At 40.3% G+C, this 17,357-nt stretch overlaps 1 protein-coding gene across 2 annotated transcripts in view; it reads left to right on the top strand.

The window, feature by feature from the left end:
* The window catches only part of PAPSS1 (3'-phosphoadenosine 5'-phosphosulfate synthase 1), a 106,384-nt gene that overhangs the window by 31,680 nt on the left and 57,347 nt on the right, over positions 1-17,357 (top strand). For both annotated transcript variants that reach the window (XM_003829990.5, XM_008955360.4), the window contains exons 4-5: positions 2,270-2,408; positions 7,319-7,437. In XM_003829990.5, coding sequence (XP_003830038.3) covers positions 2,270-2,408; positions 7,319-7,437 — 258 coding nt within the window. The remainder of the gene's footprint in view (positions 1-2,269; positions 2,409-7,318; positions 7,438-17,357) is intronic.

Here is a 17,357-nt window from a genome sequence, read left to right as displayed (position 1 = left end):
GGGAAGGCTTCCTGGAGGAGGTCACCATGGAGATGTGCTGTGAGGAAGCACATTGGTTTGTCCAGAAGAGAGGGGTTGAGTGTTGCTGGTAGGGGTTGGGTTGTGGCGTGGGGAGGCCTAAGGTAGAAACAGCCTGACCAGGCAGGTATTATTAATAGAGCATCAAGTGCAAGACTGAGAATGGTGGGGCCAGGTATAGGGCTGATGCCTCACATTAAGAAACTCGGATTTTACCCCAGTAGTGGCAGAGAGTCTCTGAAGAGTTTAGTAGGATGGTCAGATTTGCATCCTTTGCCACAGTGTAGATTATGGCTTTGAGCAGATCCGAGTTAGAAGCCAGAAGACCTGTAATATGTTGAGGCTGTTCAGACAAGAGAAGTGAGGTTGAACTAGGGAATAGGGAAAGATTGCAAACTGGGTTGGTGTAATATTTAGAGGTAACATCCGAAGGTCTTCGTGACTGAATTAATGTATGGGAAAGGGAAGGAACCACTCTTAGGATTGTGGGTGTGTAGTGTGGTCTTCCTTGATTTGGGAAGCATATGAGAGAATGTAAACTTGAGAGAAAAGGGACTGGATTTAGTTTTGGACATGCTTAGTTTTTAGCACCTGTGATATATCCAGGTGGACATAGGAAGAATTTGGACATGTGTGTTTAATTTCAGGACAGAGGTCAGGGTTCAAGCTTCAGTGTCGATGTATGTGTTGTAGTTTATACCGTGAAGGCACTTGAGAGAAACGCTCAAGAACTATGTAAGGTGAGCAGTGGGCTGTGATGGGAGTGTGGGCAACTCCAGTGTTAAGGGATGGGTGAAATAGGAGGAGCCCAGGTGGAGTCTGCCTAGGAAAGATCAGGGAATAACATTATAGGCATCCATAGGCATAGCAGTGGGAAAGCAGCAAAGAGGCCTGGTATTTTAAATACTGAAAAGGACCTATGGTTAAGGGAAAGTTTTTATATGATTTGTTAGTTCATTATGCTGAAAATTTTTTTAGAGACAAGATCTCACTCTGTCACTCAGCCTGGAGTGTAGTGACTATTCACAGGCACAATTGTAGTGTGTTACAGCCTGGAACCCCTGGGCTCAAGTGATCCTCCTGCCTCAGGCTCCCCAAGTAGGTGGGACTATAAGCGTGCTACACCACTGCCCTTAGCAGTTGTTTTGTTTTAAATGGGTGAACTTCCCTTAGCAGTTCATTTGTTTTAAATGGACTTGTACTTGTTTGTTGCTGGGGAGCAGGGAACCCAGCAAAGGGGGAATGCTGAAGATTTCAGGTGGAGTAGAGAGAATGGGTTGAACAGGTCCTGTAGGAGTTCATGAAAGGGGAGGGAATTCCTAGTATGTGAAGGTAGGAGTGGCAGGGAGAAAAGGATCATTAGTATGTAGATAAATTTGTATGACAGAGAAGAGATTTTGCTTGAAAGAGAAGAGATTGAGAGCTTATTCTTGGAGATTTGTTTTTTTTTTTTTTGAAACATGAAGTATGGTAATCTGGTGAGAGTGGAAGTAGGTGAGGATTGTCAGAGGGACCATAAGGAAGATGGCAAATGCTAAAATGAGCTGTGTGGAAAAAGGATGGTAGAAATTGCAGGTACCAGCTTTGAAAATATTGGCAACTGCACTTTGATTAATGTAGTATAAATGTGGAGCAAAGGGAGAATCAGGTTTTGAAGACCAGAAAGAAGAAAAGGTTGATTTACAAAGGAAACATTGTTCCAAAGGACAGAGTGGAGAGGGCTTAGAGGGAGCTGCAAGGGTGGTTACTAGAGAGTTGGGAGTTAGGAGCAGAAAAGTTAAGTTTGGGGAGTGTTAGAGAGGAGAAGTGGCTGCAGGGGGCTTGCATTTGGCAAAGAAGTAAACTAGCCTCAGGATTCTGAATGGATCTTTTTTGTGAAATTGCTTTCATGCCAGCTCAGGCTGGGTTTGAATGTGATATTAGAGAGAAGCCTGATGACACCAGCATTCAAGCTGGGCTTTGGCTCAGGATCCACGTAGAATTTGAGTGAAAGAGTTTGTGGTACATTCATTGTTTTCCTTCTGTACCTCCCCAATATCCTGGGTTAGTAGAACAGTATGCCTTTTAAAATTGTCATGAATAATAGGAATTAACCTAATAATTTCTTGGATTTTTTTTTCAGTTTATATTTAAAAACATAAATTTTGTCTATTTCCCACTAAATTGGATGAGAAGCACTTTTTACTCATCTTTAATATTAATATAGTACGTTTGGGATTTGTGTGATCACTTTTTATTTTTTTTTTTTAAGGATCGCAACAATGCAAGGCAAATTCATGAAGGTGCAAGTTTACCGTTTTTTGAAGTATTTGTTGATGCTCCTCTGCATGTTTGTGAACAGAGGGATGTCAAAGGACTCTACAAAAAAGCCCGGGCAGGAGAAATTAAAGGTCAGTAATATTTTCTTCCCAGTTTCACTTTGCTTAGATATTTTATGTTCCCATATCTAGGATTGATATTTTCTAAGAGATTGGAAGTGTTAGAGTGACTTGGAGCTCCTTGAGGAGAGAATGTAGTCTTATTACACTGTTCTATCTCTCAGGCATAGCAGCAGTGCCTGGTGCTGGACTAAATGAGTCTTGTTGATCCTTTTGGAATCCTGTTCACTAGCCAGAGTTGGGGCTCGGGAGTTGGCGAAAACCTACTTGATAAAATTAGGTGCCTAACATTAAGTTGGACATCAGTTGCCTGCTGCCACCAATTCTACTTTCTTTGTTCCAGGGAAAATGGAGGAAATCCCATAGCTATTGGAAACAATGCCTGAATTATAAGCATCTTGATGATAAGGATAATGCCTTGTACTTTATTACGATCCTTGGAATGGTCCCTTATTCATTTCATGTACTATTGTTGAATTAGATTGAATTAACATATCACTGATTCTGTTGAAATATATACAGCTGACCCTCCACATCTGTGCGTTCCACATGTGTGGTTTCAACCAACCGTGAATTGCAAATATTCCAGAAGAAACAATATAAAATAATACAGCAATTTAAAAATAGTATAAATAACAAATATAGTATAACATCTATTTATATAACATTTACATTATACTAGGTATTATAAGTAATCTAGAGATGATTTAAAGTATATAAAAGAATGAACATAGGTTATATGCAAATAGTACACCATTTTATGTAAGGGACTTGCACATCCTCACATTTTGGTGTTCACAGGGAGTCCGGGAACAAATCCGCATGATTACCAAGGGACAGCTCTACACCTTGCTTTTTAGGTTTTATGGTCCGCTTCCCAGAGTTTCAATGATGGACATTTAGACATTGAGGGAGAAATTTAGAACCCAACTCTGCTCTGGCCTTTGATATTAATCATACTATTTATCTTGTAGACATCCCTTGACTTGTCCTGTTCCATTATTGTTAACAGAAACAAAGGACTTGCTGGCAAAAACAAAACAAAAACAAAACGAAACAAAACAAACAAAAAACTAACTAAAGATACCATTGTTTAGGGATCAGTGAGTCATGCAGGTAACTTTTAAGTTTGCCTTCCCAGCAGGGAATGTGATAACCTGAGACTGTCACAGAAACTCCCAGGAGCTCTCTCAGTGATAGATTTTGGCATTCAGTTTCTGGCCCTGAAAACAAAAAGATACAGTGGGAAGGAAAATGGTAGTTATTCTGGGTTCTTCTGTATTTGGACCTGGGAATGCTTTGGCAATTAGGTCAGGTTCCATCTGCTGTAGTAGCATTAGTTCCATGGGCAAGGCTGACCTCCAGTAATGCCACTATGGAGAATCAGCTCCTTGATGGGGACTGCTGCCTGTCAACCCTCTACCCCATTAAGCTGTTACTTTCTTGACTCAGAAAGATCAGGCTGCTTAACCAGAATAATTATGACAATTGGAGGAAAACCTATTTAGCCCTTCAGCTCCCATATTACTCTCTCAATGGCCAGTTTTCACTTCAGTCTTTGTGTAGAAATTTGGCACAGAAAAGCAAAATGGTGTGTCCAGGATCCTAAATAAAGTCTAAACCTTTTACTTACTTTAATTGTAGTTGATTTTGTTGTTTTTGAAAGAATGGATTGGTGAGGGAGGAAGGTTTGTCATCCTGGCTGGAGTAGGCTACTTGTGAGCAGGGAGATCATAGTGAACACTTGTGTGTGTTTAGCACAGTACATTGCCCAAAGCATACACCTGTCACACACATAGTTAATGCTTGTTGGATGGATGAGAAGGTGGAGTGGGAGTGGAATGTTCAACACACATTTGCCAATGCTTTGGCGACAAAAAGAGTTGAACTCTTGTAAAATATTTGAAGAGATTCGAGACCATCCTCGCTAACACGGTGAAACCCCGTCTCTACTAAAAATACAAAAAATTAGTCAGCATGGTGGCGGGCGCCTGTAGTCCCAGCTACTCAGGAGGCTGAGGCAGGAGAATGGTGTGAACACAGAAGGCGGAGCTTGCAGTGAGCCGAGATTGTGCCACTGCACTCTAGCCTGGGCGACAGAGCGAGACTCCATCTAAAAAAAAAAAAAATTTTGAAGAGATTTACTCTGAACCAAATACGATTGACCATGGCCCGTGACACAGCCCTCAGGAGGTCCTGAGAACATGTGCCCAAGGTCGTTGAGGCGCAGCTTGGTTTTATACATTTTAGAGAGGCATGAGACATCAATCAAATACATTGGTTTGGTCCAGAAAGGTGGGACAACTCAAAGCCAGGTGGTACGGGGAGCTTCTAGGCTATAGGTGAATTTAAATGTTTTCTGGTTGACAGTTGGTTGAGTTTGTCTAAAGAACTGGGATTGATAGAAAGGGAATTGTTCAGGTTAAGATAAAGATTGTGGAGACCAAAGTTCTTTTGAGGTCTTACAGTGGCTACCCTTAGAGACAATAGATGACAAATGTCCCCATTCAGATCTTAATCTCTTTAGGATTGGGAGGGTCTGGAAGAAAAAAATATAGTTTTGTTAATAAAGATTCTTGAAAGGTGCAAATTTTACCCCACAAAGAACAGCTTTGCAGGGCCATTTCAAAATATGGCAAAGAAACATGTTTAGATGAAAATATTTTGATTTTCTTCTTGTCTTGCAATGTTATGCCAGAGTCAGGTTGGAAAAGAAGTCATGATATATAGGGTTAAATAAAACCTATCTGATGAAAATTTGTGGTTTGTAGGGCATGACTCCCCAGGCCCCTTAGATAGGAATTTGGGCAAGATAAAAAATCAGAGTTTAGTCCTCAGCTTTCTATTTGCAAGGTATGTATTTGGTGCCAAGTATTCAAAGATGAATAAGACCTTGTCCACAATGCTCTTGGGTCTCTTACAGTTTGTACTCTATAACTGGGAATGTGTTTGTATTAGTCCAGTTTCTTGTTTACTTTCTCAATTGTTGACTACATTCCCCTGTTGTTGACTACATTCCCCTGAGTAGAGGTTGATAAAATGTTCCTTAGGTTAATGTGTGTGTGTGTGTGTGTGTGTGTGTGTGTGTGTGTGTCTGTATGCATACACTGATACTTAGGTTTGCCATGGTGCTGGAGTTCCTGATTATAGAGTTGCTTATTTTTTTAAAAAGCTTTTACTTGTAAATGATGCTTAGCAAGTTCCCTATCAACTCTATTTCAAAGCTGTAAAGGTATATATTCCAGGACAGACAAGATTGTGTATATTCAGGGGGCCTCAGGCTTTTATAGACCTTTACATGACATTTATCGGACAGTCAGTATATCCTTGTATTAACCATTCTGATAATCTCAATTATTTTCATGATGACTGCTTAAGATAGTTTTTATTACCTGCTTAAATATGTTTTTTCTCACAATTTACATTTATTATTGTAATCACTTATGGATAAGTTATCTAGTAGGAGGACTCCAGGGCTTCTAAAATGTTAAGCCACCTCTTCTAACCCAGTGCCTGTCAAGCTTTGCTGCATGTAAGCATTTCCTTGGGAACTTTAAAAAATCCAGTGCCAAGGCTGTACCCCAGACTAGTGAAATCAATCTCATGGGGTGGGACCTGGTGATTCCAGTATATCACCGCATTTGAGAATCAGAGCTTAACAGTTAGTGTTCTTAATCAGAATTATTTTTTTTTCCCAGCCATTTTCTTGTGACCCACTGCTAAATGGGAATACCGGTAACGCAGAAATTTTTTCTTGAGTTCAGGGCTGCAGGGGATGCTTAGAAATAGGAAATAGAAAAAAATGAAATAAATGGGCTGTAGGTTTGTAGTATATATTTTTGAACTCTTTTGCTAGCTGTATTTCTTAATATTAATGGTAATGATTTTAAATTCATGCATACCATTCTAACCTAAGAATGACCTAAGCTGTCCAAGATAGACAAGCCTTGAATGACTTAAGTGTGGGGTAAGGTCAGGGGTATAAGATAGGAATAGCGTATCTTTAACTCAGATAACCCTCTCTGGGAAATTGTCGTCTATTTGCTCTTTTCTTAGCAGTTATATGGTAACACATATACCATAGGAAAAATCTAAATAGTGGTTAATACTAAAATTATATGTGATTGTGTAATTTATTTTGTGATCTATTTACTATCCTTATTTATGTTTAGTTTAAGCAAATAGTAGTTCATTTGTCTTAAAACTTGTTATCTGATGGCAGAAGAAGCCTGCAGAGCTTCAATTTGGCCACAGATAATTCTTGTGAATGTACTGGACAGATTGACTTAGTGTTAGTTTTTGCATTGAGAAAAAAATAATCTTGTCAGGTTTGGTTTTATGTCCATGTCCTGTAGAGAATTGAGATGCCTTGGATCACCTGGTATTAATTCCATATATCTTCACAGGCAGCTTGGGCATTTTCTTAAGACAAAAAAGAAAGAAAAAAGGTGACAAAAGTAGTAGAATTGATTCTTACTATTTGTGGATTTGATATTTATGAATTTGCCTACTTGACAAAATTTATTTGTAATCTCCACATCAATACTCCTGGCACTTTCATGGTCAGTGCAACACGTCCGACACACCTGACACAGTTCCCAGCGAAAATAAACAAGGCAGCACTTTGCCTTCTGGTTTTAGTTCTCAAACCATAAACAATTATTCTTTTTGCAGCCTATTCGGTGTCACATTTTTTACATTTTTGTGGTATTTTAGGTAGTTTTACAGTTTAAAATGGCCCCCAGTGCAGGAAAAAAAAAGTTTAATTAGAAATCTCCCAAGAAAGATGCTTCATTACTATAGCCCTGTGGCTTGGGGGACAGCGCAGATACTAACTTCAATGTAGCAGAGATCTGCACTGAGAAAATAAACTATTTTAATTTTATTTTCCACCCTACTCTATTATCTGTTACCTTTTGCAGGTTTCACTGGGATCGATTCTGAATATGAGAAGCCAGAGGCCCCTGAGTTGGTGCTGAAAACAGACTCCTGTGATGTAAATGACTGTGTCCAGCAAGTTGTGGAACTTCTGCAGGAACGGGTAAGAGAGGATGAAAGAAGGAATCATCAGAGAAAAATTATATCTCTCTCATAATCTTTCCCCTCCAAAAAAAAATGGTGGTGTTAATATTGAGTAACATTTGTATTTTAAATGCTTCGAAATGCCAACAGTGTTCTGTGTCTGTATGTCAGTGTGTGAGGTGTTGTGGGGAGCACCGTGAATGTACAGTATGTGAAATATCCCCGTCAGTATAAACCTCAGGAGGCTTAGGAGTCAGTCTTGTACTTTACCAGTAATTTTGCCACAGAAAAATACCTAACAGAAAATCCAGCCATGATTGTTCAGTCCTGTAACTTGATAGTATTATATTTTTCAATTTGAGGTATACAAAGTAGTTAACTTTTCTTAGATATTTAGAGCGCCCACATTTTCCTTGTGATAACATGATGATCTCCTTATGGGTGGATTCTAGAGAGGGACCTGTGGAGGATGTAAGTTTCTAGGACATAAGGACCTTTGGGTGCCTGGGCATATGGAGGCATGAAGAGGCTTGGGGTTCTCCAGGGTACTCAGGCCCACTAACAAGTGCAGGGTTCCTTCAGACTTTAGTCTGGGTTTTTAGAAGTTTTCTTTCCCTTGTGTTTTGTCCATACTACCCTCAATCCCCTTTCCCCATTTCATTGGAGGGTCACATAGTTCACTGTAGTTGAAGAGGATCTGGCCTCTATGTGGGTGGAGGTCTTGGGTCAGTGATTACCCTGTCACCTTGTCATGCATTCCCCCCTTTGCTATTCAGTCCTGACCTAGGGGTACACAGAAAAAGACATCATCTTTCCTCATTCTGTCCTAACTGTGGGTTTTGGAGTTCGAACCCCCTCTTAATCTGCAAAATCCTGTAATAAACCTCTTTCATCTAGTGTATCTTATAAACCTCTTTCATCTAGTGTATCTTACTGGATATATTAGACATATAACTTTAAAAAAATTTCTTTGTCTGAATATATTATAAATGTTTAGCCTTTGAGTTTTTCCACATTATAAAATATCTACCAGGTAGGTAACTTGGGACTTTCCTTCCTAATTTATTTATTTTATCCAAACATTGTAGCTGAATATATAGAAATAATGTAAATCGATACTGCTCTGATGTTTTTCTTTGTATTTACTGATCAGATATCATTATTTGCAGGCCACTGAGACGTCCCAGGAGGTTTTATGCTTCATGATCTCTGCCTTCTAGGTTTCTTTTCAACTGACTTCTGCACTCTTATTCTAATCCTATTGTTCTACTTGTAGCTTCCTCCTTATCTCTCCAAAGCTGTCCCAGCATCCATTCTTTCATCATCCATCATCAACCACACATTGATTAAAAGCCCACCACTGTAGTTATAGTCCTAGGCGCTAGTAATGCAAAGATTTATCAGCTGTGCCTCCATCCTTGAGGGATTTACATTATAAGTGATAGAAACAGACATAAGAGTGTTTAACTCCTAGGAAGTGTGTTAGAAATCATGATTTCAGTTATGTCTGTGGCATACTGGGAGGCACAGGGGCTTTCTCATCTGTTTGTTCATTTTTAGAAAATACTTTTACTGGGCATAGAATTCTGCATGACAGATTGTTTTTTCTTTTAGTGCTTTAAAGATGTTCCATTTTTTAAAATTTGCTTCATTTCTGATGAGGAGTCTAATGTAATTCTTTTCTTTGTTCCTCTATGTGATTTTTTTTTCATGTCTGAATTTAAGATTTTGTGTTACTCCTTGGATTTTAGTGGGTTTAATATCATGTGTCTAGGTCTTGTAGTAGATTTAGGTCTTTTTTCTTACTGTTTAGAATTCCCCAACCTGCTTGGGTAGATATATATTTTTTTCATTAGTTTTTGAAAATTCTTGGCCATTATCATGTGAAATATTTCTTTTGCCGTTTTCACTCTTCTTCTGGGACTCTAGTTACACATATGTTGAATAATATATTGTCCCACAGTTTTTAGATGCTCTGTTTCTTTCATCCCTTTTCTGTTAACATTTTAGCTTTGACAATTTCTGATTTTTAAGTTTGCTGATTCCTTAGCTGTATCCAATATATTGATAGGCTCATAGAAAGAATTTTTAAACTCTGATAATCATTAAAAAACAGTTCTGTCATTATTTGACTTTTTTTTGATAGTATTCATTTTTCTGTTGAAATTCTCCATCTCTCCATGCATGCTGTCCACTTTTTCATTAGATCCTTTAACTTAATCCCAGTTAAAAAGTCCTATCTTGAGGAGTGCTTGAATCTGGGAGGTGGAAGTTGCAGTGAGCCGAGATTGCGCCACTGCTCTCCATCCTGGGTGACAGAGCGAGATTCTGTCTCAAAAAAAAAAAAAAAAAAAGTCCTGCCTCATGGTTTGAACATGTGTGTTATTTCTGAATCTCATTTTGTTGAGATTTCTTTGTCATATCTCTTGACAGTGGGTAGTTTTTCTTGCTTTCTTGGTGTGTCTTGTAATTTTTTGTGAATGCTGAACACTGTGTCTAGATGTACAGTAGAGATTGAGGTAGTGTTTATGTCATGGGCATGTTTCATTTTCTGTCATACTGTTACTGTAGTAGGTTGATTTAGCCCTCAGCTGGATTTGGCTGTCCTTATTCCTTATGAAGTTATTCTTAATGCACCAGAGGCTTCAAATTTCTGTAGTGGTGGGCTCTTTTACCTTGTACTTAGTGTGGGGCCTGGCCTGCTCATGGGTTTTTCTTAGTGTTCCTGCTTCATCCTCAGTGTTCCCTGTATGCCTGTACCACAGAAGGAGTCTTCCTCCTGCTTGTCTCTCAGCAGCATACTGCTGTGGTTTATCACTTGGTGCTAGGCTCATGACTGCGAAGTGGTGATGATTCTCAGTTTCCTGGCCCACCTTCAGTCTTAGGCGTGACCTGTGCTCCTGAGTCTTGAGGTGGGTTTTTCTCAGTGCTCCTTCCCCTCCCTGCATAACAGCTAATCTCTGCTTTCACCCTGGGAGGCTTGGAGGGGAGTTTTCTTTTCCTCACATGCATTAGCATGTTTTATATCTGTTTTGTACTGGCTACCTGGTTTGTATGAATGCAGGATCTTGGGCCCAAAAGGGTTTCCTTCATCTCCTCCTTTGTGGCAGACCATATTTGCTTCCACCCCTCACCCAGAAACAGAGGACCCTGGGAAGGTTTGAGGGTTTCCTTTCCTTTTTCATTAGCTTAAGGCTTTTGTGGATATGAAAGAAGGGTCTGGTGAGTGAGCATAGTTTTTTTGCCTGTGCCCCACTGAGGAAGACTCTTTTTAGTCTCTAGACCTGCTCCTGATTTATGTTTTGAGCACCTGCCATAGGCATGCTTGTGAGTGAGTGCAGGACCCCTTGTGTCTGGTACCCCCCGGTCCCCCATTGTACTAAGCCTGTCACACTAGTCTACACTCAGCTTTTAAAAGTTTTAAAGACATTTTAGCTGTTTTCCTCTTACCTGCCTTTATTGCAACTACCTCTTCCTCCCATGTTCTGCTAAAGGTAAGCAGTTCATGTGCCTGGTCTTTTCTTGGTGGGACTTGTCACTCTTCGGAAGCAGTTCATCTCACTGCTTTTTTTCACCTCAGCTCTGCAATGGGCTCAAGAAAGTTTATGATTGTAGATTGGCTGGCCTTTTCACTTGTTAGGTGATGCTCTCTTTTGGAATCTCTGTGTTTTGTTTTCAATGCATTGTCTGCCCTTTCTCTTCACTTTTACTCTGTTGCTGTTGTATATCGTTTTCTTAGAAATTTGCATAAAATTCTAGTTCTAGACATAGATATTAATTCCATCTCTTTTTTTATTTTTTTATTTTTTACATTCAGCTAATACTTAAATGGCAACTTGATTTTTTTTTTCTTTTTTATACGTTAAGTTTTAGGGTACATGTGCACAACGTGCTGGTTAGTTACATATGTATACATGTGCCATGTTGGTGTGCTGCACCCATTAACTCGTCATTTAACATTAGGTGTATCTCCTAATGCTATCCCTCCCCACTCCCCAAGCCCCACAACAGGCCCCGGTGTGTGATGTTCCCCTTCCTGTGTCCATGTGTTCTCATTGTTCAATTCCCACCTATGAGTGAGAACATGTGGTGTTTGGTTTTTTGTCGTTGCGATAGTTTGCTGAGAATGATGGTTTCCAGCTTCATCCATGTCCCTACAAAGGACATGAACTCATCATCTTTTATGACTGCATAGTATTCCATGGCATATATGTACCACATTTTCTTAATCCAGTCTATCATTGTTGGACATTTGGGTTGGTTCCAAGTCTTTGCTATGGTGAATAGTGCCGCAATAAACATACGTGTACATGTGTCTTTATAGCAGCATGATTTACAATCCTTTGGGTATATACCCAGTAATGGGATTGTTGGGTCCAATGGTATTTCTAGTTCTAGATCCCTGAGGAATCGCCACACTGACTTCCACAATGGTTGAACTAGTTTATAGTCCCGCCAACAGTGTAAAAGTGTTCCTATTTCTCCACATCCTCTCCAGGACCTGTTGTTTCCTGACTTTTTAATGATCGCCATTCTAACTGGTGTGAGATGGTATCTCATTGTGGTTTTCATTTGCATTTCTCTGATGGCCAGTGATGATGAGCATTTTTTCGTGTGTCTTTTGGCTGCATAAATGTCTTCTTTTGAGAAGTGCCTGTTCATATCCTCCTCCCACTTTTTGATGGGGTTGTTTGTTTTTTCCTTGTAAATTTATTTGAGTTCTTTGTAGATTCTGGATATTAGCCCTTTGTCAGATGAGTAGATTGCAAAAATTTTCTCCCATTTTGTGGGTTGCGTGTTCACTCTGGTGGTAGTTTCTTTTGCTGTGCAGAAGCTCTTGAGTTTAATTAGATCCCATTTGTCAATTTTGGCTTTCGTTGCCATTGCTTTTGGTGTTTTAGATATGAAGTCCTTGCCCATGCCTATGTCCTGAATGGTATTGCCTAGGTTTTCTTCTAGGGTTTTTATGGTTTTAGGTCTAACATTTAAGTCTTTAATCCATCTTGAATTAATTTTTGTATAAGGTGTAAGGAAGGGATCCAGTTTCAGCTTTCTACATATGGCTAGCCAGTTTTCCCAGCACCATTTATTAAATAGGGAATCATTTCCCCATTTCTTATTTTTGTCAGGTTTGTCAAAGATCAGATGGTTGTAGATATGTGGCATTATTTCTGAGGGCTCTATTCTGTTCCATTGGTCTATATCTCCGTTTTGGTACCAGTACTATGCTGTTTTGGTTACTGTAGCCTTGTAGTATAGTTTGAAGTCAGGTAGTGTGATGCCTCCAGCTTTGTTCTTTTGGCTTAGGATTGACTTGGCAATGTGGGCCCTTTTTTGGTTCCATATGAACTTTAAAGTAGTTTTTTCCAATTCTATGAAGAAAGTTCTTGGTAGCTTGATGGGGATGGCATTGAATCTATAAATTACCTTGGGCAGTATGGCCATTTTCATGATATTGATTCTTCCTACCTATGAGCATGGAATGTTCTTCCATTTGTTTGTATCCTCTTTTATTTCATTGAGCAGTGGTTTATAGTTCTCCTTGAAGAGGTCTTTCACATCCCTTGTAAGCTGGATTCCTAGGTATTTTATTCTGTTTGAAGCCATTGTGAATGGGAGGTCACTCATGATTTGGCTCTCTGTTTGTCTGTTATTGGTGTATAAGAATGCTTGTGATTTTTGCACATTGATTTTGTATCCTGAGACTTTGCTGAAGTTGGCTGTCAGCTTAAGGAGATTTTGGGCTGAGATGATGGGGTTTTCTAGATATACAATCATGTCATCCGCAAACAGGGACAATTTGACTTCCTCTTTTCCTAATTGAATGCCCTTTATTTCCTTCTCCTGCCTGATTGCCCTGGCCAGAACTTCCAACACTATGTTGAATAGGAGTGGTGAGAGAGGGCATCCCTGTCTTGTGCCAGTTTTCAAAGGGAATGCTTCCAGTTTTTGCCCATTCAGTATGGTATTGGCTGTGGGTTTGTCATAGATAGCTCTTATTATTTTGAGATACGTCCCATCAATACCTAATTTATTGAGAGTTTTAGCATGACGCATTGTTGAATTGTGTCAAAGGCCTTTTCTGCATCTCTTGAGAGAATCATATGGTTTTTTTCTTTGGTTCTGTTTATATGCTGGATTATGTTTATTGATTTGTGTATGTTGAACCAGCCTTGCATCCCAGGGATGAAGCCCACTTGATCATGGTGGATAAGCTTTTTGATGTGCTGCTGGATTCGGTTTGCCAGTATTTTATTGAGGATTTTTGCATCGATGTTCACCAGGGATATTGGTCGCAAATTTTCTTTTTTTGCTGTGTCTCTGCCAGGCTTTGGTAGCAGGATGATGCTGGCTTCATAAAATGAGTTAGGGAGGATTCTCTCTTTTTCTATTGATTGGAATAGTTTCAGAAGGAATGTTACCAGCTCCTCCTTGTACCTCTGGTAGAATTTGGCTGTGAATCCATCTGGTCCTGGACTTTTTTGGTTGGTAAGTTATTAATTATTGCCTCAATTTCAGAGCCTGTTATTGGTCTATTCAGAGATTCAACTTCTTCCTGGTTTAGTCTTGGGAGGGTGTATGTGTCAAGGAATTTATCCATTTCTTCTAGATTTTCTAGTTTATTTGTGTAGAGGTGTTGATAGTATTCTCTGATGGTAGTTTGTATTTCTGTGGGATCAGTGGTGATATCCCCTTTATCATTTTTTATTGCATCTATTTGATTCTTCTCTCCTTTCTTCATTAGTCTTGTTAGTGGTCTATCAATTTTGTTGATCTTTTCAAAAAATCAGCTGCTGGATTCATTGATTTTTTTGAAGAGTTTTTTGTGTCTCTGTTTCCTTCAGTTCTGCTCTGATCTTAGTTATTTCTTGCCTTCTGCTAGCTTTTGAATGTGTTTGCTCTTGCTTCTCTAGTTCTTTTAATTGAGATGTTAGGGTGTCCATTTTAGATCTTTCCTGCTTTCCCTTGTGGGCATTTAGTGCTATAAATTTCTCTCTACACACTGCTTTGAATGTGTCCCAGAGATTCTGGTATGTTGTGTCTTTGTTCTCGTTGGTTTCAAAGAACATCTTTATTTCTGCCTTCATTTCATTATGTACCCAATAGTCGTTCAGGAGCAGGTTGTTCAGTTTCCATGTAGTTGAGTGGTTTTGAGTGAGTTTCTTAATCCTGAGTTCTAGTTTGATTGCACTGTGGTCTGAGAGACAGTTTGTTATAATTTCTTTTCTTTTACATTTGCTGAGGAGTGCTTTACTTCCAACTATGTGGTGCATTTTGGAGTAAGTGCGGTGTGGTGCTGAGAATAATGTATATTCTGTTGATTTGGGGTGGAGAGTTCTGTAGATGTCTATTAGGTCTGCTTGGTGCAGACCTGAGTTCAATTCCTGGATATCCTTTTTAACTTTCTGTCTCGTGGATCTGTCTAATGTTGACAGTGAGGTGTTAAAGTCTCCCATTATTATTGTGTGGGAGTCTAAGTCTCTTTCTAGGTCTCTAAGGACTTACTTTATGAATCTGGGTGCTCCTGTATTGGTTGAATATATATTTAGGATAGTTAGCTCTTCTTGTTGAATTGATCCCTTTACCATTATGTAATGACCTTCTTTGTCTCTTTTGATCTTTGTTGTTTTGAAGTCTGTTTTATCAGAGACTAGGATTGCAACCCCTGCCTTTTTTTGTTTTCAATTTGCTTGGTAGATCTTCCTCCATCCCTTTATTTGAGCCTATGTGTGTCTCTGCACGTGAGATGGGTTTCCTGAATACAGCACGCTGATGGGTCTTGACTCTTTATCCAATTTGCCAGTCTGTGTCTTTTAATTGGAGCATTTAGCCCATTTACATTTAAGGCTAATATTGTTATGTGTGAATTTGATCCTGTCATTATGATGTTAGCTGGTTATTTTGCTCATTAGTTGATGCAGTTTCGGTCTTTACAATTTGTCACATTTTTGCAGTGGCTGGTACCGGTTGTTCCTTTCAGAAGCTCTTTTAGGGCAGGCCTGGTGGTGACAAAATCTCTTAGCATTTGCTTGTCTGTTAAGGATTTTATTTCTCCTTCACTTATGAAGCTTAGTTTGGCTGGATATGAAATTCTGAGTTGAAAATTCTTTTCTTTAAGAAAGTTGAATATTGGCCCCCACTCTCTTCTGGCTTATAGAGCTTCTGCTGAGAGATCAGCTGTTAGTCTGATGGGCTTCCCTTTTTGGGTAACCCGACCTTTCTCTCTGGCTGCCCTTAACATTTTTTCCTTCATTTCAACTTTGGTGAATCTGACAATTATGTGTCTTGGAGTTGCTCTTCTGGAGGAGTATCTTGGTGGTGTTCTCTGTATTTCCTGAATTTGAATGTTGGCCTGCCTGCTAGATTGGGGAAGTTCTCCTGGATAATATCCTGCAGAGTGTCATTCTCCCTGTCACTTTCAGCTACACCAATCAGAAGTAGATTTGGTCTTTTCACATAGTCCCATATTTCTTGGAGGCTTTGTTCATTTCTTTTTATTCTTTTTTTTCTCTAAACTTCTCTTCTCGCTTCATTTCATTCATTTAATCTTCCATCACTGATACCCTTTCTTCCAGTTGATCGAATCGGCTACTGAGGCTTCTGCATTCATCACGTAGTTCTCATGCCTTGGTTTTCAGCTCCATCAGGTCCTTTAAGGACTTCTCTGCATTGGTTATTCTAGTTAGCCATTTGTCTAATTTTTTTTCAAGGTTTTTAACTTCTTTGCCATGGGTTCGAACTTCCTCCTTTAGGTCAGAGTAGTTTGATCATCTGAAGCCTTCTTCTCTCAACTCGTCAAAGTCATTCTCCATCCAGCTTTGTTCCACTGCTGGTGGGGAGCTGCGTTCCTTTGGAGGAGGAGAGGTGCTCTGATTTTTAGAGTTTCCAGTTTTTCTGCTCTGTTTTTTCCCCATCTTTGTGGTTTTATCTACCTTTGGTCTTTGATGATGGTGACATACAGATGGGGTTTTGGTGTGGATGTCCTTTCTGTTTGTTAGTTTTCCTGCTAACAGTCAGGACCCTCAGCTGCAGGTCTGTTGGAGTTTGCTGGAGGTCCACTCCAGACCCTGTTTGCCTGGGTATCAGCAGCGGAGGCTGCAGAACAGCGGATATTGGTGAGCAGTAAATGTTGCTGCCTGATCGTTCCTCTGGAAGTTTTTTCTCAGAGGAGTACCTGGCTGTGTGAGGTGTCAGTCTGCCCCTACTGGGGGGTGCCTCCCAGTTAGGCTTGGGGGTCAGGGACCCACTTGAGGCAGTCTGTCAGTTCTCAGATCTCCAGCTGCGTGCTGGGAGAACCACTACTCTCTTCAAAGCTGTCAGACAGGGACGTTTAAGTCTGCAGAGGATTGTGCTGCCTTTTGTTTGGCTATTCCCTGCCCCCAGAGGTGGAGTCTACAGAGGCAGGCAGGCCTCCTTGAGCTGTGGTGGGCTCCACCAAGTTCCAGCTTCCAGGCCACTTTGTTTACCTACTCAATCCTTGGCAGTGGTGGGCACCCCTCCCCCAGCCTCGCTGCCACCTTGCAGTTTGATCTCAGACTGCTGTGCTAGCAATGAGCGAGGCTCCGTGGGCGTAGGACCCTCCGAGCCCGGCACGGGATATAATTCTCCTGGTGTGCTAAGACCGTTGGAAAAGTGCGGTATTAGGGTGGGAGTGACCTGATTTTCCAGGTGCCGTGTGTCACCCCTTTCTTTGACTAGAAAAGGGAATTCCCTGACCCCTTGCGCTTCCTGGGTGAGGTGATGCCTCGCCCTGCTTCATCTCATGCTTGGTGTGCTGCACCCACTGTCCTGCACCCACTTTCTGACACTCCCCAGTGAGATGCGCCCAGTACCTCAGTTGGAAATGCAGAAATCACCCGTCTTCTGCGTCCCTCACACTGGGAGCTGTAGACTGGAGCTGTTCCTATTCGGCCATCTTGGCACCACCCACCTCCATCT

The sequence above is a fragment of the Pan paniscus genome, chromosome 3 (genome assembly GCF_029289425.2).
Source record: "Pan paniscus chromosome 3, NHGRI_mPanPan1-v2.0_pri, whole genome shotgun sequence".
In the NCBI taxonomy this organism is placed as follows: Eukaryota; Metazoa; Chordata; class Mammalia; order Primates; family Hominidae; genus Pan; species Pan paniscus.
Note: the sequence above shows the minus strand (reverse complement) of the source record. Positions and strands in the feature narration are given on the sequence as shown.